This window comes from Astatotilapia calliptera, chromosome 23 (assembly GCF_964374335.1).
Source record: "Astatotilapia calliptera chromosome 23, fAstCal68.1, whole genome shotgun sequence".
Classification (NCBI taxonomy): domain Eukaryota; kingdom Metazoa; phylum Chordata; class Actinopteri; order Cichliformes; family Cichlidae; genus Astatotilapia; species Astatotilapia calliptera.
This window is the reverse complement of record NC_137443.1, coordinates 11,930,204-11,952,599: the sequence shown is the minus strand read 5'-3', so window position 1 is coordinate 11,952,599 and position 22,396 is coordinate 11,930,204. Positions and strand designations below refer to the sequence as shown.

At 44.7% G+C, this 22,396-nt stretch overlaps 2 protein-coding genes across 4 annotated transcripts; one reads left to right on the top strand and one right to left on the bottom strand.

Annotated features, from left to right (window-relative positions):
- Positions 1 to 2,384: 2,384 nt before the first annotated feature.
- Positions 2,385 to 6,378, top strand: fam78bb (family with sequence similarity 78 member Bb). The gene is made up of 2 exons (XM_026158987.2): positions 2,385 to 2,785; positions 5,707 to 6,378. Exons 1-2 carry the CDS (start codon positions 2,520 to 2,522, stop codon positions 6,227 to 6,229), a joined length of 789 nt encoding a protein of 262 aa, XP_026014772.1. The 5' UTR covers positions 2,385 to 2,519; the 3' UTR covers positions 6,230 to 6,378.
- Positions 6,379 to 12,851: 6,473 nt separating this feature from the next.
- On the bottom strand, positions 12,852 to 20,785 carry slc35a3a (solute carrier family 35 member A3a). 3 transcript variants are annotated; one of them, XM_026160041.2, is made up of 8 exons: positions 20,463 to 20,783; positions 20,150 to 20,366; positions 17,112 to 17,266; positions 16,903 to 17,025; positions 14,896 to 15,064; positions 14,266 to 14,384; positions 13,990 to 14,123; positions 12,852 to 13,899 (listed from the first exon to the last, which is right to left on the bottom strand). In XM_026160041.2, exons 2-8 carry the CDS (start codon positions 20,337 to 20,339, stop codon positions 13,809 to 13,811), a joined length of 981 nt encoding a protein of 326 aa, XP_026015826.1. In that variant the 5' UTR covers positions 20,340 to 20,366; positions 20,463 to 20,783; the 3' UTR covers positions 12,852 to 13,808. The 3 variants fall into 3 exon arrangements, with proteins under 3 accessions (XP_026015826.1, XP_026015827.1, XP_080153445.1); XM_026160042.2 differs by having other exon boundaries at positions 20,479 to 20,783; XM_080297319.1 differs by having other exon boundaries at positions 20,150 to 20,785.
- Between the last annotated feature and the right edge of the window lie 1,611 nt (positions 20,786 to 22,396).

Sequence of the window (22,396 nt, the reverse complement as noted above, 5' to 3'; positions counted from 1 at the left end):
GCTGCTTTCCAAAATAAAAGCACTTGAACTCGTCGGTTGCACAAAAAAGAGACTTTCTTTCTTTCTTTTTATTGAACCCCTCCTCACATAAAAGTGAAGACGCACATAAACAAAGCAGGAGGTCAATTACACACCAGAAAGAAAACAAACAAAAGAAATAAATAGATAAAACAACTAATTACACATGTCCAAACGCAGATACAATTTCTTCACAAAATTTAGTAAGTTCACACTGTACTGTACAGTACTGGAATTATAGAACTTCGCCATCTTATAAACATTCGGTGTCAACCTGATATATACAGTAAAAAAGTAATTGCCCCTTTCTAAATTAACTGTAATTAACTACGTTTTTGGAAAGCGAAGTTTAATTACACTGTCACACCGAGGCCTGATTATTGTCAGACCTGTTGAATCAAGAAATCGCTAAATAGAAGCTGTCTAACAACGTGAAGCAGGCTAAAAGATCTAAACAAACAGCTGAGAAACAAAGTCACTGACGCCTATCAGTCTGGAAAGGATTACAGAGACATTTCTGAGGCTCTGGGACTCCAATGAACCACAGTGAGATCCATTATTCACACATGGAGAAACTGCAGACAGTGCTGAACCTTCCCAGGAGTGGCCAGCCCACCAAAATTCACCCAGGAGGTCACAGAAGAACCAAAACAACATCTGAAGACCTGCAGGCCTCGTCTGGCTCTGTTAAGGTCAGAGGTCATGACTCAACAATAAGAAAGACACTGGGCAAAAATGGCCTCCAATACCAGTTAAATGTTTGATGTCAGTTACTACTGACATCAATGGTGGCACAAGCAGTTATTACCTGAAGCTGGTAATGTTTTTTCACACAGGGCAGGTAGGTCTGAAATTTGTAAACTAATAAATCAAGAAGGGGCAAATACTTTTTTCACAGCACTGCATATAAATAAGAATCTGCATCTTGTTTAAGCTGTTTTCAGAAGCCATCATCCTGCATTCAGCCATCTTTATCAACTTAAATCGACCCACTTCTCCATCTACAGCACAATTTGCAGCATTTTATATTCACAAGTAGCTTCTTTATCTCCAATAAATGAGATATATTTTTGTGGCACCACATCTGATATTATTATGACTAGTTGTTTATTAATAAATGGAAATGTCCCATGTATGTTTTATTATTATAAACAAAAAAATCTGTAATGTTAAAAGACGTAAAGCAAAAGGAACAACGTATTCTGTGTGTGTATAGATATATATACTTATATGTAAAGTAGTAGTGTAATTTCTGGGTAGCTGTAAGGTGAGCAAGGCCAGTAAAACACTTTATCTGAAACCTCCGCCTGCCGAGGTGGAGGTAGGGGAAGGCTGCAGACCCCGGAGCACCGTGAGGTGATATCTTTTTTCCGAAACTGTGGCAGTTTTATTTTGAAAAGCCTGATGTTCTCAAACCAATTAAACGACCCTTCCTGTTAAAGGTGCCGTTCTTCGGCACAAATCCCCCGGGAAGGTGCTTTGCCAGGGCGGAGTCACTCCTAAAAAATTGAGCAGAGTGGCACGTGCGTGGACTCCGTGTTTGTGGGGTTTGGTATTTTTGGGGGGAGAGGTCGCAGAGCTGCTCCCGTGCGGTCTCCCTCCGCCGCTCATTGGTCGGCTGAGCATCTTCAGCACCGCGCAGGCTGAACAGCGACGCACAGCCACGCAGCCTTCTTCAGCGGAGGACGACGCGGTGCACGCGGCGCGGTTACTATGACACCGTTTCTCTTATTTTTCTTATTTTGATCCTTCGGCGCTCTTTCGCTCTGCACTGCGAGGATTTGATGCCCGGGGTCTAGAGGCTTTGATCGGGAATTGCCCTCCGGGTGGTGGCTGGGAGGAGGCTGGTTACCCCACCGCTGATGCTCGGACTCCCGGCTTGTTCCACCGGGCTTCCCTCCGGTCGAGTGGCCAGGCATGACGGACCCTAACGACCTCGCTCAGGTTACCGGCAGCAGCACCAGCAGCACCAGCAGCAGCATCTCATGCACGGTTCAGCACCGCCAAACACCGCCGCCCGATCCTCGGGTCCCCCTGCCGGTGTCCCAGCGTCCGCCGGTCCCCCGACGCCTGTTGTGACATGACAGCTCGGGGCAGAAAGGCGAGGATCAAAGGTTACGGGCAGGGACTGCAGCAGGAGCGCGGATGGATCGCATCCTCCGGGAGAAACTGACCGCTGGGGTTTAGAGGAGAGGATGCAATCATCCCTGCATCTAAAATTCACGTGACACTCGATTTATCTGCTCCCTTGTTTCTGCTTCAGATCCTCCGGAGGTCAGCGCGCAGGGTCAGCCCCAGAGCAGCGGGCAGATGTGCTCGCACATCAGCAGGGCGGGTGTCTGCGTTACCGGGTACCCTCCCGGGCCTGCAGCGTGGTAGCACCCACCTTTGCCTTATAATCTCATCGGATGCACAGCCTCGCGGTGTCGGTGGAGTCCCGGCCAGCTGTGCCTGTCAGGCTCACTTAGCCGCCGCTGACCGCCACCTCCACCCGCACAGCCATGGGTTGCATCCAGAGCATCGCCTGTAACAAGTCACGCATCAAACGAGAGAGCATCGTGGTGTGCGACCTGTCCGCCACCATAGACCACTGCCCCACGGTCATCGAGGAGAGCTCGCCCATAGTGCTTCGGTACAAGACGCCCTATTTCAAAGCGTCTGCGCGGATTGTGATGCCTCCAGTCCCGCGCAACGAGACCTGGGTGGTGGGCTGGATCCAGGCGTGCACCCATATGGAATTTTACAACACCTACGGAGACGTCGGCATGTGAGTTCACACCTCTGTCACCTGAGTCCCAGTTACACGCGCGTGACAGGATTTCAGATGCAGGAAAACGGGAGCGCGTGCGTGACGGCGCGCCTCCGTGCACTCTAATAACTATAACGCGTTCGTGCCCGAGCTGCACGCGCTCGGGGAGCATTTGTGCACGCAGCAGGTTAACGGAGCTCGTCAGCCTCCTTCATTCAAACGCCCACCGACAGATTCTGTTCCTGTGACTCTGGCACCTAAATAGAAAAGCTGCTATTAGAGGAGCTAAACAACAGTTGCTGCTCTCACACTCAAATTGTGCCCACGGAGACATGTCCTCCCCCACACCCACACCTCACACACACACAAACGCGTTATGTCTGGAGGGCATATGCGAGGGGGTGTTTAATCCTACTGGGTGCAGGGGTGTGGGTGGTGCATGCACGGGTGAGAGGATGGGGTTTAGGTTGTCATCGGATTGGTCACATGGCATGGTAAATAGATGGTAGGGGGCCTCCAGATGACAAAGCTGTTGATTACAACAAAGGGATGATGATGATAATCCACTGGCACACTGAACCATCATAGCTTTTCTTTCTTTCTTTCTTTTTTTAGACAATTTGGCCCAACAAAGAGAAACTTCCTGTAATAAAATAGATTTTAAAAAGCAAAACGGCTTAATGAAATACAGTATCACATAACTAAAAGCTTGGTAGAAATATAAAAAAATATATATAAAATAATCCGCAGCCAATCAAAAAACAAGCAAAGCAAAAACAACAAATATCTCCAAATACACTCAAAAAAAGCAAATTGGGTGGTTGTTACATTTACAAAAGTCTAACTTGTAATTTGAACAAAATAATTTCATGTCCCTATGGTGAACATAATTAAATTATGTAGGATCTGCATGAAATTCAACAACTTAATTTGTTCTTGTTCAGATGACCTGATCAAATCTAATAAGAGTGGTTAGTTGCCTGGACTCACGAAATTCACAAGATGACACGAGATTTCAAACCACAGGAAAATCGCTGGAGTTATAAGAGGCAAACAACCATACACACACCACGTGTATGTTATTGCTATTTATTGTGGTTTAAGCTGTCAAGTCTTGATTGGTGGTGTGGTGGTTAGCGCCGTTGTCTCACAGCAAGAAGGTCCTGGGTTCGAATCCAGCTAAACTGGAAAAAAAAAGAGCCTGTTGGAATTCCTTAAGTGAACAGTGGTTGCACACAATTGCTTTGGCAGAAACAACTGAGTTAAATCAACACAATGTATTCATATTCAATAAGCCTGTGCAGTTTGTGTTGATAAAATGTGAGTGAAACTTGTTTAAATGAACTAAGTTGAGCTCTTGGAATATTTTAATCCTTCGCAGTTTTGTCACTTTATTCCAACACTATTCAATAACTTTTACCCCAATACTACTTGGTCACTTAAATAATAAAATTTGTCTTCATATTTCATAATGTTCAACAAAGTCTAGAGTCTGGTTAACATAAAAATTGAATGAATTTACAACCACTACCATCCTCCTATCTTTATCCAGGCTGCAGGGGGGGCTGGGGCATAACCCAGAAGTGATACGGTAAGAGGCAGGGTACACCCTGGATAGCTCACCAGTCTGTCACATACAGACAAACAACTATTTTCTCTCAAATTCACACTTTACGGTAATTTGGAATCACCAATTAACCTAACTCTAATAACTGCATGACTTTTAACTGTGGGAGGAAGCCAGAGTACTCAGATGGAACTCACTGTAAACTAGCCAGGTTGTGGATTTGAACCAGTGAACCCATGCTCTTACTGTGAGGCAACAGCACTAACCACCACGCCACCAAGATGTCAACCGAGGCTTAACAAAAGTAGGAAAAGCTATGATTTCAAGGCTTGATGCAGAATTTTCCATACGTTTTTGTCCTTGACAGCTTAAACCGCAATAAATAGTGATAGCATACATGTGGTGTGTGTAGTTGTCTGCCTTTTAAAACTCCAGTGATTTTCCTGCAGTTTGAAATCTTGTGTGATCTTGTGCATTTCTTGAGTCCAGGCAACTAACCATTCTTACTAGATTGTATCAAATTACACGTTACAATTTTGTAAATGTAACAACCACCCAATTTCATTTTTTCAGTGTAGTATGCAGTGAATTCTCTGTGGGGACTCTATTTCCTCCCACAGTTAAGTCATGCAGTTATTGGGGTTACGTTAATTGGTTAAAAGAATTCTCTCCATGTTAGCCCTGCAATAGACTGGTGAAGAGGATGGATGGAAGTTGTTATAAATCTGTTAACCAGACTCTAAACTTTGTTGTACATTATGTAATATGAAGATAACGTGTAGTTTTTAAAGTAACCAAATAGTATTGGGATAAAAAGTTATTGAATAGTGTTGGAATAAAGTGAGAAAATTGTGAAGGATAAAAATATTTCAAGAGCTGAAATTACTTCATCTAAACATGTTTTAATCACATTTTATAAACACAAACTACACAGGTGTATTGAATATGAATAACTTGTGTTGATTTAACTTGTTGTTGTTGTTTAAGTTGCTGCCAAAGCAAAACATCTATGTTCAACCAGTGTCCTCACTGTTGAATTAAGTAAATCCAACATTTTCTTTTTTCAGTGTAGGAAAAACAGTCGCCACAGCACCACAACTGGATCTAGTCATGCTGGTATCATTAGCAAACTAACAGACACGTTACACGTGTTCCTGGAGTCCATTAAGGGGCAGCTAACAGGGATCAAATGCGCTTTTTGGGGACTACTTTCATCGGTGGATTTGGTGCCATGTTTATACACGTCATACACAGCAACAGTGGCTTAACTTGTGTTTTTAATAAGTTTGAACGTCAGTTAAAATCTATGAAACATCTTTTGAATGAATGTTGGAGTTACCCAGAGATCTCTTGGTTCTCTGTCTTCCTCCAGGTCCAGCTGGGAGCTGCCTCAGCTCCGTGAAGGCCTGGTCCGGGCCATCAGCGACTCAGATGGCGTGAGCTACCCTTGGTACGGAAACACGACAGAGACAGTCACCATAGTCGGCCCCACGTCCAAGCCGTCCCGCTTCATCGTCAGCATGAATGACAATTTTTACCCCAGCGTTACCTGGGCTGTGCCGGTCAGCGAATCTAACACGCCTTTACTGACGAACATCAAAAGAGACCAGAGTTTCACCACCTGGCTGGTGGCGCTCAACACCACATCCAGGGAAAAGATCCTGCTCCACACCATCAAGTGGAGGATGAGGGTTGACATCGCAGTGGACCCGTCCCTGCCTCTGGGTTCCAGGGCCAGGCTGGTGGGCCGGGTGCACCAGGACCAGCCGCGGGTGCTGACTCGAATGGAGCCCATCCCTCTTAACGCCATGGGGAGGCCCAACGCCAACGATGCCCAGGTTCTGATGTGGAGGCCGAGGAGAGGCCCTCCGGTTGTTGTCATACCGCCCAAGTAGAACACCACGTGCATCTGATTGGCCGTTTCTGGACATCATATCATATCAGGCCAATTCTGCTAACAGGATAATCAGATGAGACGCAAAAGCAGACAAAAATGATATTTATAAGCAGGCTGAGAATTGCATTACGTGCTGATGACCTCATCAGAGTTGCAGTGCTTTGAATCTTGAGGGGACAACCGCCTTAATTCCCCACCGCTGCCTTTGATGATTAGAAAGTTTGTTAGTCCCTGCTTCTGGTGCCGTTGGGCCGCCGGGTGTGCAGGCATGCACTCCGGCCCTGCACAACAGAGGGAAGACTCGTCTGAAGCTTGAACATCTGCGCTGGGATGTAACTGATACCTGTGCTGTAGCTACTCAGGCCCTGGAAGAAGTGATGGAGCTTAAATACAATTGACAAAGGTTTTCGCGGCCTTAAAGACAGCATACTCGTGGCCTGCTCTGTTCTGTACGCTTAAGTGCTGTGTAAGAGTTTAAGCGAGGAAAGTTGTTAGAGTTTGCGTTGCGTTCACGTCCAGCGAGGACGCCGTCGCTGTGGGGTTCCTTCTTCATCGTGGACGCAGACAAGTAGAATCTCACCGGGATGACGTGAGCGTGCAAACGCGTGTATCTGTTTGTGCTTGTGTGCTTTCTATAATGGAGCCCGGGGTCGGGCCCAGGCGTGCTGCTGTGTCACACCGGACTGCCTCACACACTCTCTCACACACACACAAGGCCTCGTTTGTAAAGCCGAAACATTGTAGGGTCATTTCTTTTCTTTGTGTTTCAAAGATTGTCACATGCAAACACAGAGCTACCTTGTTTTTGACATATCAGAGGAAAAGCAGAAATAACACTTTGGTTTCAGTCACATACACACAGACATGACTGAAGCCCTGCAGCAGGACTATTTCCCCCTCCTGCAATCGCACGTGGCCAGTTCGTCCGAGCTGCAGAGCTTCTCCCTCCCTGCCTTTTGAAAAGCCAGAGATGCCTGTGTTGATGACAGCCTGCTACAGTCAAACATGGTTTTATCATTTGAGGAACGTACTGATGCCAAGTTCCACTCATGTAAGACTGAGATCACACCAAAACATAGTTTCTTCTGAGTTAACCCTGGCAGCGTGCAGCCCTACAGTTAGAAGGTGATCTGCTGAAGCGCAGCAACGTTTCAGCTGTCGTCAACGTATTTGCTCATCCAGATTTGGGATATCAAACTAACGCCTGTTAAATCTCACTCATCTGAGGGTTACAGGGTTTTTTCTTTGTCTTCAAACAGCATTTTTTACATCTAGAAAAAATGTATGACTGTTCATCTTCAGGGTGACGAAAAAAGTTTCGTCCATTCAAAAATCGTCCATTCAGCAGTTAGCAAAATATCCAAACACGTGACGGTGTGAGAGGAAGTGTTTGCTTCGCAGCGTCTCTGGTGGTCTGTCGTGATGTGTGTGTCAGAAGGTTCGCGGCTGAAAATGAAAGCCAGTATGTGCTGTTTTCCTACGAGCTCACAGCTTCAGCGTAGTTCACTGTTAGGCTGTTGTGTTTTGGCTCGTAGCCTTCATCGTGGTCGTAAAACATCACACACTTGGCTGAGATTGTGCGTTTTGTATTTCTTTCTATTTCACATCTGCATCATTTAATCTGTAATATGTTTTATGATGACCCCGATGAATGCTGCGAGCCACAAATGCGCTTGTCTAGCCTTACAGTTACTCTGTATACTGTCGGTGCTGCAGGAGGTTTGATCTCTTCAGGCTTTTTCCTCTCCTCCGTGCACCTTAGAAGGAGGTGAAACCAGTGCCCCAAACCAGAAACCTCTACGCTGCTTCTGATGATTTTCCAGGCGGTGCATTTGCTGTAGATCTGCTCATCCGGCCTCAGTGGGACTGAAAAAAAAAAGGCTTCTGCTGAACTGGTCCAGATGAGACAGAGATGAAGAGAGATGGATGATGTAACCACATTATCTTGCTGATGCTGCTCATTACTCTTGGTGCGAACCGAACAAGCCTTCACATACACACACACACACCTCATATAGAACAACAACAGAGCCAGGATCACCAGGAAGGACTGTTCTGCCGGCTTACTGCAAAACTTAACACACACTAACCGCACAGCGATGTGGACAAAGAGATAGTTTAACACCCTGATTATTGTAGCTATGACGCAGGGGCAGTTTGTGAGGCCAAGCCGACAATCACGAGCAGCACTTCCGATGGGACAACTTAGAAGGTGATCGTTATTGGACTGAAACTTTGCGCAGAGAACTGATGCTTTTATAGTGGGGAACTCCCCCCCCCCCCCCCCCCCCACATGCCCCGATTAAAATAACGTGTTAATTAAAAATACATTTTTACTTCACCGTGAGGGTCACACAGTCTGCCGTCAAAGTGCATCCGGGCCTCAAGTGTCTTTTACAATTAACAGCCGTGCCTGTGGGCTCGGAGCAGAGTGCTGCACGGCCCTTCGTGTGAATCTGACTTGTTATTCCTACTTGTCCTGCCGGTCGACGTTAGATTGTCTGAAAGCGACAGGCTGACGGTGTTTTACAGTGTTTTAATGTGGAGGACGTACAGTCCTTTCTCTCAGACTGTCTGGCTTTTGCATGCAGTGTTTTTAAACTCATTAAAACAAATGCCAAAAATAAAGTGTGAACTTAGTCCTCTTTGTCGCTCCACAGCCCAGGTACAGTGTAACATTTTTACATGGGTATAAGAGGCTGCAATGTCCCCATGGTACATTCACAGACTGTAGGTAAAAGATGGACGAGCTGGCTCTGTAGCTGCGTTCTCTGTAACCACCAGCAGGAGGTGACTTTAGTGATTATAAGATACTTGTATAAAAATCTACTGGGAAAACAACCTTTCAGCTCTTTTCCAGATGGGTTTATAACTTCTGATCATAGTTTCACATCTTATTGAACACAAATTGATTTTTATTTGGTCAATTATCAGTCAGGATCTTAAAGCATTTATCTTTTTAACTGCGTTAGAAAAAAGCTGCTCTAGTTTCTAAAAAGCAATAACTCCTACCGAGCAATCAGTGGTCACTGTCAACCTCTCTGACTTTTTATTAGTGCTGTTCACATGTGTAGAGCACATCTTTGCTAGACAAAGAAAAATTGAATGCTTCATAAGGGAATCACTTCCAGCCCGACTAAGATTTGGGAACATGAAGCTTAGGGTCAATTTTCAATAGCAAGTAGGGCTGCCACAAACGATTATTTTGATAGTCACCGATTATTTGTGCGATTAGTCGACTAATCAGATCATGCATCCATCGGACGCTCTAGTGAGCCTTCACCTCCCGGTCATCTATTGAGCTGGTGGGTAGCAGACGTCTCTGAAAATGTCAGAGCACTTTTGCAAATATGTGATGTCTTGATAAATTGAGCAGATATTTGAAGTTTACACAGCTACATCCTCGCCATAAAATATCTTAAAAGTTTATTTTGTGACCAGGAAAGACTCATATTAAAATTAAGTCGCTGCCGTCATTGTTAGAAACTGGAATTGGCTGGATAGAATTCTGGGATAGGTTTAGGGATGGGTACCAGTATCCGGTGCCATTATGGCACCAGTTCTGACATAAACTGTAGTAACCAGACCGAAAAGCAGCGCACATTTCGGTGCTTTTTTCCCTGAGATGTCATACACTTTGGATTCTAGCCAATCATTTTACCTTACCAAGGATAGTAGGTGGGCCCAGATACGTACGTTCTTTTAGAGCAGAGCTACAGATTAAAAATACCCAAGGTGAAGCGGTCAAAAGTCTGGCTGTACTTCACAGCAAAAGATGCAAACTCAGCAGCCTGCAACAAGTGCTTTAAGGTGATACTGTGCAAACGAGGTAACACCTCGAATCTGATGAAACACCTGGCGACGCATAGCGTTCTTTTTAAAAGCCGTATTTGATAGCTTGCTGCGAGACCTCACACCGAGCACATCTACTGCGGGTGTGGTGCCTGTTATCGGACCGGAGTTAGCAACATCCCCCAAGAACCCGAAGAGGAGAGTCCTGGCCCCTAGCCCTGCCAGTGTAGCAGAAATGATGACGGATGATGACGGCAGCAGCAGCCGTTCTTCTCTGCGTGAGTAGCTTAATGTTGTTCGTGTGTAATTTGTTGAGTAGGCTCACCACGTTATTACATTAATGCATGTAAGATGAACTAGCAAACACTGTCGTAGTTACATGCGGCTGTCTTCTTGTTTGATGGCAGATACTCCCTTCACCCTGGCCAAAAAGGCTAAAATGACCAAAGAAAAAGTGGAAAACAGCTAAACATGAGAGGTTTTTGGACAAAGTTTGTGTTTTTTCCATTGTTTAAGCACTGCTTCCAGCCAAGAGTGATACCATAAATCCCCTATAGCTGCAGAAAAGGCTAACATTGTTATCTTTTTACAAAAAAAACAGCTGAACATGAGAGGTTTTTGGACAAAGATTGTGTTCTCCATTCTTTAAGCACTGGTTCGAGCACTGTTTAAGCACCGGCACCGTTTCAAAAGTACCAGTTTGGCACCGGTTTCAGATAAAACCTAAATGATACCCATCCCTAGATAGGTCGACCCATCCTTTACAGTTTTTTCTGATTGCTTAAGCACATTTTTTGTAACTATTGGCTAATTTTGCAAAACTCTTCACACAAATAAGAAAACCTGTCACCCAATCATCAAAACATTGTAGTTCTCTTGCAAAAGCAAACACAGCTAGATTAACTCTTCACACCTTCGTAAAAATGGTGTTTCCGTATCAAACAGTACACACAAGCCATCATCTACTAAGCACACAATGCGCCAACTGCACACTGATGGTATGAATACAAAACACATCTGGCTTTTGCTTTCTCTGTGCACAAGGTAGGCTATGTCAGTTTGAGCTCATACTTCTGTCATAGATCCATAAGCATAGAGGGATCCAAACTTCAAGTACTGGTGTTTATTCAAACACATCAAAACAAACACAAGTGTTTATTTCCAAGTATAGGATTATTTGCAATCGCCATAATGACTATATGGGTTACTTGGTCTGCAGTGAACATGCTTCCTCTGCCCCCAGCATCTGGTCATCTAGCAATTCTGTAAAGTAACAATTTCAGTATTTCTACATCAATGGTATTGGTGTGTTTCTCATTGGCATATGGCAGTGCTACAAATCTTTGTGCGAAGTGACTGTACTAACCGATTCTCATTTCAAGATGTCCTTATGGTACTTGCTACAGTGTAGCGGCTCGAGTTAGGCTGGACCCGTTGGCCAGCTACCCTCAGGGTCATTCCACGGTTGATTACATGTTCCACTATTGTAGCTCTGATGTCATCAGCAATTCTATTTCTTACTCTTCCTACCCTTCCTCTCCCCCCTCCTCATCTTCCTCGCCCCCCTCCTCATCTTCCTCTTGCTCCTCCTTGTCGTCCTCTTCATCCTACTTCTTCACCTCCATGTCCTCTTCCTCGGCCTCCTCTACTTCTCACTCTTTCTGCTCCCTCCATTGTACTCCGCACACACAGCTTACCTGTATTGTAGTGCTTAGGCTGATTGCAAAGTGAACTAATTATCTAAAAAAGTTTTCACATGTGAAAGTGTGCCAGACAGTTGGCAAATTAGTGTTAATGATAGCCATACATGTGTATACTTTTGCTAGGAGTGTGTTGGAAATTTGGTAATTGAGTGTTGTGCAGTGAATTGTGCCTACAGTTTTGCAAAGTGTGTGTTACAAAATTGCAAACTGAGTGCAAAGCAGTTTTTGTGCTTTTAGTTTTGCAAACTCAGTGAGTGGTTTTGCTATAAGTCTGAATAGTTTTAGAGATTGTGCTACAGGAATCACAGTTAGGGTTTAAGCATTCAGAAAAAACTGTAAATCTGGGGAAAAGGGAGGACGCATTTGTCATCGTCGTCGAATTTGGACAGCCTTCATTGCGTCGCTGTGATGTAATTGGCCTACAAATGCAGTCTCCAAAGGATGCGGCCCCTGAATTTGGACACGGCTACCATACCTGAGACTGCTTCTTCTTTGCCGTTTAACCGCAGCTGGCATCCTTGTAGATGCATTGGTGCCATCTTCTGTTTCAGTCACTCTTAAATCCTACTACTTATTCCTGCGTCTTTCAGGATCTTACAAAAGCTTCAAATATTGCGTTGACTATTAAATTAGTCATCGACAATTTTGAGAGTCGATGTAATCGTAACTAGTCGACTAATCGTGGCAGCCCTAATAGCGCGTCATCCAAACTACGCAGCAGATCCATGACGAACCTCGTGGTTGTTATTAACAAATGGATCACCTCAGAGGTACTTTCGACTGCAGTTTGGTGCACTTTTGGGCATCTTTTATTGTTAGGAAATAGATTGACTCACCGAGTGAGTTGTGAAAATGTGATGCGAAAATGCATTTATGTGAATTGCTCCAAAAAATTAAAAAATTGTGGAAAAAAAATGAGGATAAAATACTTTGTTTTTTAACCCTCAGCGATGTCACAGGAACCAAATAATTTGGACATCCATGCAGCCAATGACATCAGATTTGAAAGCAGGTATCCATCTTTTATATACAGTCTATGTGTTGGGGTAGAAAATGTAAATGCCGTGTGTTGTGGTAAAGTAAGAATGATCAAAGAGGAGACACACAATGACACATGCACATAAGTCAAAGGAAGCATGTTTTTTTTTATAAAAGATTCACATATTGGTAATTAAAATAATAAAGTTCTTAATTATACCCGCTTTATCCCAAAAAAAAAAGTAGTTTCAGAAAAAAAAAAAAAAAAAAAATCATCAAATCAAACGTTACTTTCTCTGTAAATGATGTAACCAGCTTCAGTTTCATTGGACCACATTCTGATTATTCCGCCACAAAAATCACCAAATGACACTGTTACACAGGCAGAGGACACGCTAACCGTCAACAGTGGTTCTGAAAACTAAGCTAAGCCTAATGAATAAGTTAAACCGCCAATTAATTTATAGATTTAAATGTCAACAGTGCTAATACTTACACCAAACATTAACATGATTTCCAATATTCAGTGTAACGTCTCCGCTTGGTGTTGTAGTTTCAGAGCTGAAGCTCATTCTGACTCTGAGCTTAAACAGGACAGGAGTACCTGTTAGAGCGTTAAACACCCCGAGGTGAAGGCGGCAGCCACTGGGCTACGTGGCAAATGTGGCTTGGAAGAATAGTTAGAAAGGCCCACCCTCTGGTTCTTTGCTCCTTTGTTACACTGGGTGACTGATGTGGCCGTTACACTAACAGGCAGTCAAACTAGTTCCTGGTGAAGACAATCAGTCGGTCCAGTTTCCCTTCACCGGGCGTGGCAGCTGGATTATGTGCGCTGTTGTAATCACAGAAGAAAAGTAAAACGCCCTCCTGGTTTCGTCTCTCCTTGCTTCTCCTTCTCAGCTGAGGCACTTTTGGTGTGAGACTTGTCACAGCGTTGTTATAAAATTAAAAAACAAAACAAAACAAACCTTCCTCTGATCCAAACCTGCTTACATCCTCCGTTATGTTTTCACACTATATGTGAAAACATAAAGGCAGTCCAGTCCTCCTTTCCCTTCGTGTCTTCACGACCTCCCGCAGCTGCTGTAGTTTCAGCCGTGTGTCCTACGCCCTGCTGGGATTGGGGGAAGGCTTGCCTTCGTAGCCGTACAGGAAAGTGGCCGCGATGACTAAAACGGCCCCGAGGAAGAAAACACTGCAGGCAAGAGCAGAAAACTCATTGAGCTGAAAGAAAGAAAAGCGAAAAGGAAAAAACAGAGAAAAAAATAGCGACTGCTTTCTTTACCTGGTTGGGTCAAAGTCCTGCAGCAAGAAGTACGATATCAGCGTTGACAGGATGATGGAGAGTGACGTAGCGAAGCCCTTGAGGATGTTGTCTGCGTACTTGATGACCGCTGCTATGACCAGACCACCCAGGGCCTGAAGAGAAAACAAACACGGAGACACAGATGGACAGAGGCATGACCTGTAGGGCCAACGGGGAGTCCGAGCCCCAGCTTTAAACAGTCTGTTAGCCCAGAAGTTCGACAATATACGCGACAGCACAGCGAGTGAAAGTTACCTGCAGTGCTACAACAGTCCAGGTGACCGTGTTGTATCCCTGAAACATTCCAGACTCCCTCACTCGCTCCCCATCATAGGCCATCATCCCGAGGAGCCCGAACACCAGGCCGAACATCCCTGAAACGCAGGGACGGAGCACTTCAGAGCGACATTCCCAACACTGCTGTTTTCTATTATTTAAGTAATATATCAAGAATATTTCCACTAAAATCAGGCCTAAATTAATGATTAAATTCTCGTTTTTGATCGTCTTTCTTGTTCCTGCTGCTGAGGCTCTGAGGTTTAACACAGGTGAAGATGCTGTAAGCTCAGTGGGAATCGCAGGAGACTCAGCACATACTCACACGTTCCAGGATAAAAATAAACTAGACAGGAACATTCATCTAACAGAAACATATCGGAGGGTAAAAAGCCCAGCTGGCTCCCCGAGCAAAGACCCGAGGAACCGCTGCACACATGGGAGCTTCCTGGTCCATTTATCACTTTTAAGCAACAGCATCTCAGATCATTGTTCTTCTGGCCTCCACTTTATTTTTCATACTTTTTACTGCGCTGGACTGCGTTTCAAGAACATATACAGGCTGTATATATCAGTTCACAACTGATTTGCCTGGTGATAGATACCAACCCAGCTGGATGTTGCGGACCCACACGCTCTGTTTGCTCTCTTTCAAGATCTTCTCAAAGTAGACACCAGCGAAGCCGCTGGAGAAGCACGCCACCAGCACTGCGGCGAGGCCGACGAACTGGGAGCCAGCAGACGGGGCCTCCTTCTCGGAGGCAGAGTCAGAGGGCCACTGCAAGCACAAACCGGAGAGCCTTAAATTTTAACAGGTGAAAAAAACTCTTTCGAGCTTTCTTCTCCCCACATGTACGATTAGGAAGTTAAATCGTAACCCAACAAACATTTCAAGGAATGATTATCCACCTCAAAATGTGGCGAAACAGTCCAAAGTGTGCTTTGTGTGTTTCGAGTTCCTGTAGCACAGCAGCTTTTAGGTTTTAGTTTTTAAAAGACTGACAGGCCAGCGTCAGAGATGCTCAGAGGCCAATTTGACAGAACCAGACCAAATCTCACCCCCAGCTCTCTGGCTCTAAACGTGACTGCAGAGAGAAACGTCCGTCTTGGAAGCAGAAACAAGCTTCTTTATTGGTTCAATACTGAAGTACACTTTATCCAGGTTCACCCGTTTAAAGGTCACAGTTACTTTGACTAGCAGGTGGGTCCTGGCTCATGACTTACACCTCTCATCCACATTCAGTCACCCAAGCTTCCAAACAGGAGCCAATGCGTAAAACCGCTATGGCCTCCTCCATCATTTAGATACAGTCTATGATAACTGCGTGGAGCAGACTTCTCTTCTCTTGCACATCTCCTGCTGAATAAAAGTACATGCTGCAAAAATAATAAGTGCTACACAATCCAGTGTGTCACAGGGTTCGACGTGATGATGTCCAGAGAAAACAAACAAACCTGGGCTGTGTATTTTACATCCAATGAAACATCCAGCGGATACAACGTGCGCCTTCCAGAGAAACTCGTATGTACTTAGTAAACTGGAACTTTGTGTAATGATTATCATTCACATTGAAGTCTCACTGAATCCCTCATGCCGGGTACCTAATATTCAGACACGGCATCGTCACAGCTTTGCTGCGTTGTGAAAAAGCTGCAGAGCGAGACTTCTTGTGTGATGTGCTGCAGTAAGCAGGAAAACACAGGCATTAATGCACAAAAAAGATGATGCTGAGCTTTGAATGTGCAAAGGAAGAAATCTCACACTTTCATCTTTGGATAAATAAAGATTCAGGACAAAGTGAAGCTATTGTTTGGTATATTCCTCCAACATCAGCACCATCAGCTCCGCAACAAACCTCGCTGGGTGAAAAGTAACAGCACCAGCTTGGAAACGAGCAGCGAAACAGAAGCGGGGTTTCTCTGCAGACTCTGTTTTCTGTGTGTTTGTAGGGTCTGAGATGGAAACAGAACAGTTGCTCTTTAGCATCATATCTGATGTGAGTGCGAGCCTTCGTGGAGTGCCGCTGATAAGCCACGGTCACTCCTGCACGTACCTTGGACAAACAGATCCGTTCACGGCTAAATATTTCTCAGAATAAGTGTAAAGCCAACTGATTGCCATTTTCTTTGTTTAGCCAAGGAGGAGGAGGTGATATGAAAACAGTCATTCCTCCTCTGACACATCATTCATCAGCAGCCAACATTTACTCAGTCTTCTAGTACAAGCCTCATTATTTATTTGGCCTTTAAATATCAGAACAAATAAAACAAAAAACAAAAAAAAACAGCACACTCAGTGAGTAAATGCTCAGCAGACAAAGGGGACTAAAGTGTCAGCTGCGTGCACACAGTGCTTTTTTCCAGTCTCTCTCTGAGCTGAGTGAACATAAGTAAAGTAGCTTACTGTGATTTGAATACACAAATCCATTTTACTTCCTGAATGTCTTTTTGTCAGCCTCAAAACATCTCTGAGCTCGCCTCCTTCAGCCTTAGAGGTGCATTTTCATTCCTGTGTTTTATGTCTGACTATCTCTACACATTTAGCTTTTTTAAGACAGCAAATAAAAGCTGATTGTCTCAAGAAATGGTGAAACAGTGATTCGAGATGCACGGCACCTGCACGAGGGCCACGCCAGCCATGAGAATCAGCAGCGAGAGCCACTGGTACACGCCCAGCCTGCGGCCCAGCATGGACACCGAGAACAGGGCCGTGGTCAGGATCTTCAGCTGGTACGTCACCTGATGGAGACAAAGGAACAAGCGATCAATCCTCCGGTCGTCACGGCGGTCATGAGGCCCGCAGATTAACCTGCCGTGCTGCTTACCTGGTAGGTGGCTGCGTCCAGGTTGGAGAGGGCGACATACAGCAGGTTGTTCTGCAGTGTGTAGATCCCTGAGGGGATCGCCAGCTTCAGTGTTTCTACGGGTTTGTGAATGATTTCCTGACGGAGGACGCTGTTGAGAGCGCGCATGCTGTAACCTGCAGCATGGAAAGAAGACACAAACCACACATATAGATTACAAATTCTAACCAAGCTTGGAGCTTTAGAGTGAAATCAAAGTACGCAAAGATGACTGAGCGCTTCGGTGCCTCTTGAGGATTCCCCGTCACAGTTTTTAATATTCAGAAAGTAAAAAGAGAAGTGGTCTCTCTGGCCCAAGCTGTGGCCTGTCGCAAGAAACACACCGCCTGACGAGCTCCTGTTAGTCCAGGCTCAGAAATCCAGCTTTACAGCCAGAACCAGGAACTTGGATTTTAAATAAAACAACCAAGACATAATTGCAGTGCCGACTTTTAGCTTTAAAGTCACAGCCATCACCAAATCCTGCGTCTCCTTCCTTGAGATGTTCCGTGAGCCCGGCACGGCAGCTATCTTTACTTTCTTCTGCCTCCAGTTTAGTGTTTAATAGCTGAAAAGCTTGAAGTGACATCAGCTGACTGCCCTGGCGGTTAAGACCATCACATTTCTTTGCTGTGAGAACCTCTCGGGCTGCTTTTGCAGCATACTCAGGCTCTTAAGACAGTTTTGTTTTGCAGCATTTGGCTGAATCTGAATTCATCCTGCTGCTTCTATCAGCAGTCACATCATCAATAAGTGTGAGTGGGCTGGTTCCGGTGACTAAGACCCGGACGTACGCGCCCAGGTCATAATGCTGCTTCCACTGCGGTTGACAGACAATGTGCTATTTGTTCAGATCCTGAGTCGTTTTTCTCCTCCTCCATATTTTTCTCTTCCCGTCATTCAAGTTCAAGTTAATGAACGTCTGTTTCCTGAGCACATGTTAATAATTAATGTTAATGATAATAATTCAATAACAGAACCGGTTAAGTGGCTCAGACTTTTACTGGTCACTGAAAAAAAAATATCACAAAAACAACAATGATATACTTTGAGGGAACACGCCTCACCTGGCAATGAAACGGTTTCAGGCAGTCGTCCAATTACTTCTGAGTAGGGCTGCCAGGATTAGTCGACTAGTCACGATTACGTCGACTATCAAAATCGTCGACGACTAATTTAATAGTCGACGAGTCATTTGAAGCTTTGTAAGATCCCAAAAGACGCAGGAATAAATAGTAGGATTTAAGAGTGTAATAACGGACTGAAACAGAAGATGGCAGCACTACATGTACAAGGATGCCAGCTGCCGTTAAACCTCGAAGAAGAAGAAGAAGAAGCCGTGTCCCAGAATTCATAGCGCGGCCCAGCTCAGTTTCCAACAATGGCGGTAGCTAGTTAGTTTTAATACTACTCTTATTATTCTTTTAACGTTTAACGTGTTTTCAGGCGAGAATGTAGCTGTGTAAACTTCAAATATCTGTTCAGTTTATCAAGACGCCACATATTTTCAAAAGCGCTCCGACGTTTTCGGAGACGTCTGTTACCCACCAGCTCGATAGCGAGCCGGGGGCAAGGCTAACTAGAGCTGGTGAGAACACCGGACTCTGGGCAAATCATTTTCAAACCCACCGCTGTCTTTCGCTACTCAGGTTAAACATGATATACAAGTCACTTAGATAACTTAATGTTATTATTTGGCTTTTTTCAGTATTTTATTTGTTCCTGAGTAAATCGGCTGAGTTTATTGAACTCCAGGGAAACAATCTGCATATTTCATTAAAATTTAATTACCATCTTGTCTTTATTTTTAGTTAGCACATACCTTAAACACTTCAAGCTATAAGCTAGTGATAGTTATATACGAGCAGATGCATGCTGGTGCAATAAACTGGTTTTTTTTACGTACAATGGATGCATGATCTGATTAGTTGACTAATCACAAAAATAATCGGTGACTAGTCGACTATCAAAATAATCGTTTGTGGCAGCCCTACTTCCGAGCCTCTGAAAACAGACTGTGTCTAAAAACATCTGTATTTGCTGATCAGTGAATGAAGTACTTTTCAGTTTTTAGAAAAAAAGACTGCTATTAGCCAAAAACGAATTCTGAGCCTCACTGATCCAGAAAACCCACCAACTGTAGTTTCAGCACGTCAGGAACAGTCCACCAAACCTGACTGCAAATCCTCAGGCTGCACGCACACTGACACATTTCCAATTTAAAGCAGGACTCTCAGTCTCAGTCGTGTTAAAAAGACTCTGTCTGAAATAAGAGGCCTGTAAACGAGTATCACGTGACCATCTGTGCACACGAGATGTTTGAAACTCTGCAAAGAGACAAAGATCAACAGCACGTGTGAGGCAGTCACGACAGAAAACCCAGACACAAAGCAAATACGGCACCGGAGCGAAGCAAGGCACAGGGAAACGAAGACCCACGGGTGGAAGATAAAATAACAAGACACGACAGCCCAGCTAGAGGGTTGTTTTTTTGGACTAATGATATCCAATCAGGAAGCTCACATGGACGTGCGAATCCCTGTTTTCTGTAGTTTTAGTGAAAGTTCTCAGAATTCATCCTGATTACCTCAGAAACAGAACCTCTCAGGTAATCGGGAAAAAATGACCTCTGATGAAGAAAACATCAGTAAACTCTGAACAGGTGAAGTTATTAACAAACACAGAACTGAAGCTGAAATAAGATAAAAATCACTTTAGTCACAAGCATTCACAGTGCTGGTCCTGGATCACTGGATCAGTTTGAACTGCCTTCCTGCTGCAGGAGCTGCTCAGCCACAAGCATATTTAACATTTAAATCATCTTTCATGTTCTGGGATTAAACAACAAGCCCAGCATGATTTGTGCTTTACAGATCAAAGAAGCCAGACCTCAGACGGCACCGTGATGGTTCCTGCTCACATCCAGCTGGACTTGTTTGAGCATTTATAACACTTCACTGTGGCCTAAAGTTTATCACACATGACAGGACCGGTGCCGGGAGCTGTGTACACGGACTCACTGTGCTCCTTGAAGACCAGCAGGACGCAGGTGAGGATCTTCATGACCTCGGCCACCACCACCGCTGATGAGGCCAGGTACCGCGGGCCCTCGGCCTGCAGGGTACGGGAGTAACGCATGGTGAGCACCAGGGAGGTGGTCTGGAACACCAGCACACCCAGTGAGAGGTACTTGAGCCGGGGAGAAGCCATGGCCACGTTTCGGCGAGCAGCTGGAGACTGAAGATGAGCAGAGGAGAACAGAGCCGGGGGGTGCAAGAACAGGAGCAGGTGTTTTACTCCGAGGCGGTGGGAAATGCCGACGGTTGGTCTCACCTTTCGGTCCGCTCACCAGTAACTTTGCAGACGCTCAGTTCGGTCTTGCGCTGTCCGCTCTCTGCGGCTCCTCACACGGACAGATGGACACGGTGCTGGCGGATCACCACAGCTGTCAAAACAGCAGCTCAGGTCCTGGCGTCCATTGACCCGCACCGGATATCAACCGCCCGTTAACTTTTCAGCACGCTCGCACCGACCAATGCATCACGACCCGCCATCCCGCTTAAAACGTCCACCAGAGGAAAGAGTAAATTGCACGGGGAAGAAAACTCCAGCCAGGTGAAGATAAGATCCCGGACGACTTCCGCGTTAGCAACTCTTCTTCGTGTTCTCGTCGTTTTCGGGTTCGTGTGAGACTCTGCCTCCTGCTGGGCTGACACGGAACAGCACCTCGGCAGGATAAACGGGAGAAAACTCCAAACAGAAAATATCTGACTCTATTATTATTATTATTATTATTATGCATTTAAACGATTTGCATTTTCAGTAAAGGTTTTAAACTTCTGAAGTTAATGAGATGGAACATTTTTCTCAATGCCTGACCATTTATAGTGCATTTCAGGGTCGCGGAGGTGGGCTGGAGCCTATCCCAGCTGCCATAGGGTGAGAGGCCAGGTACATCCTGGACAGGCTACCAATGAAATAAACTACAGTATATACATAGAAACACACTGAGGCATGTAATAGAATTTAATCTGTCTCCTTGGAAGGATTCTTACATTAGTAGGAAGCAAAAAGACTCCTGACAGTAATGTATCTCCTGGATGAGATTTGGTGCGTGTCTGTGTGTTTAAGTGTGGTAGGGTATGAGTTAGTGTGTGTGTCTGTAAGCCATAAAGGAACATGCAGAAAGCGAGTGCATTTCACATAACCTCCCGACTGCACGTCTGGACTGACATGCAGTTGGTCTGAGGAAGCCAGAGAACCCACACAGACATGCAAATGCCACACGGAGAGACAGACGTATAACACAGAGGAAAAGAAATACACACTTAATATCTTACAAGTTTTACTGTGACCTACAGACGTCCACAGACCTCTGCAGGCTCTCTAAATCTGTCTTTACACCAGTGATTATGTCACCACCACTGAGATCTTCTTATTTAAAAGCCTATTCTTGGTTTGCATTCAGCAGAGAAATGTTGGAAGTTACAAAGTCCCAGGATTCACTCATCTGTCCCAAAGGTTCGCACTGAATTCAGGTTTGCAGCGCCTTCCTCGAATAATCTGCAGTCAACTAAAACTTCAGGAATGTAAGGTGATTATAGATGACTTGGATGCAGTAACTTCAGGCCGTGTTAATATTTCTTTTGTTTAAGGTATTCATCCTTTATTGACAGTGCAGCTTACACATTTTGATTGTTTCTGTGTTTTATTTTCATATCTTGTACTTGTTGCATGGATTTGTGCATAAAGTCTTTTTGTTCTTCCTGGTTATATAAAATTCAAAATGCTGTATTTTGTGTTTATTATCTGATGTTTGGGGCCCTGTTTATGAGCATTTCACAAATGCCTCATTTACATGCAATCGTGTTTTCAATCGATCTGTGTAACTGTAAAAAGCAAAAGTATTATAACTTAATTATCTGTAGGCATTGCATGTCCACTTCCCTGCCTTTGACCTGCAGAGCAGTACCCAGAGACACTGCTGTAGTTTCAAATGCAGATTTAAAGGACAGAAATGACTCAGTTTGGCTTCTTTGGTGTATTTATGTAGTGATGCAACAGTACATAAATACATGTGAATTATATGAAAATACTCTATCCAAATCCCAGGCACTGTTCAAACCTTTGTGCTTTATTGGCAGTACAACGTCTGCACTGTGCGTCTGAGGAGGGATTAAAGAGCATCCATGTGTGCATAAAGAAAAGCACTGTATACACGTGGCTTTAAGTGCTCAGTAGGAGCAGAAATGTGTTATATGAATAGC

Excerpts from the sequence above, each read along its gene's own strand:
- fam78bb (XM_026158987.2), top strand. The coding sequence starts at position 2,520 with ATGGGTTGCATCCAGAGCATCGCCTGTAACAAGTCACGCATCAAACGA. Across the intron at positions 2,786-5,706 it reads ACCTACGGAGACGTCGGCAT|GTCCAGCTGGGAGCTGCCTC; the intron begins GTGAGTTCACAC and ends GTCTTCCTCCAG.
- slc35a3a (XM_080297319.1), bottom strand. The coding sequence starts at position 20,339 with ATGGCTTCTCCCCGGCTCAAGTACCTCTCACTGGGTGTGCTGGTGTTC. Across the intron at positions 17,267-20,149 it reads GCTGGTCTTCAAGGAGCACA|GTTACAGCATGCGCGCTCTC; the intron begins GTGAGTCCGTGT and ends TCCATGCTGCAG. Across the intron at positions 17,026-17,111 it reads TGGACGCAGCCACCTACCAG|GTGACGTACCAGCTGAAGAT; the intron begins GTAAGCAGCACG and ends TGTCTCCATCAG.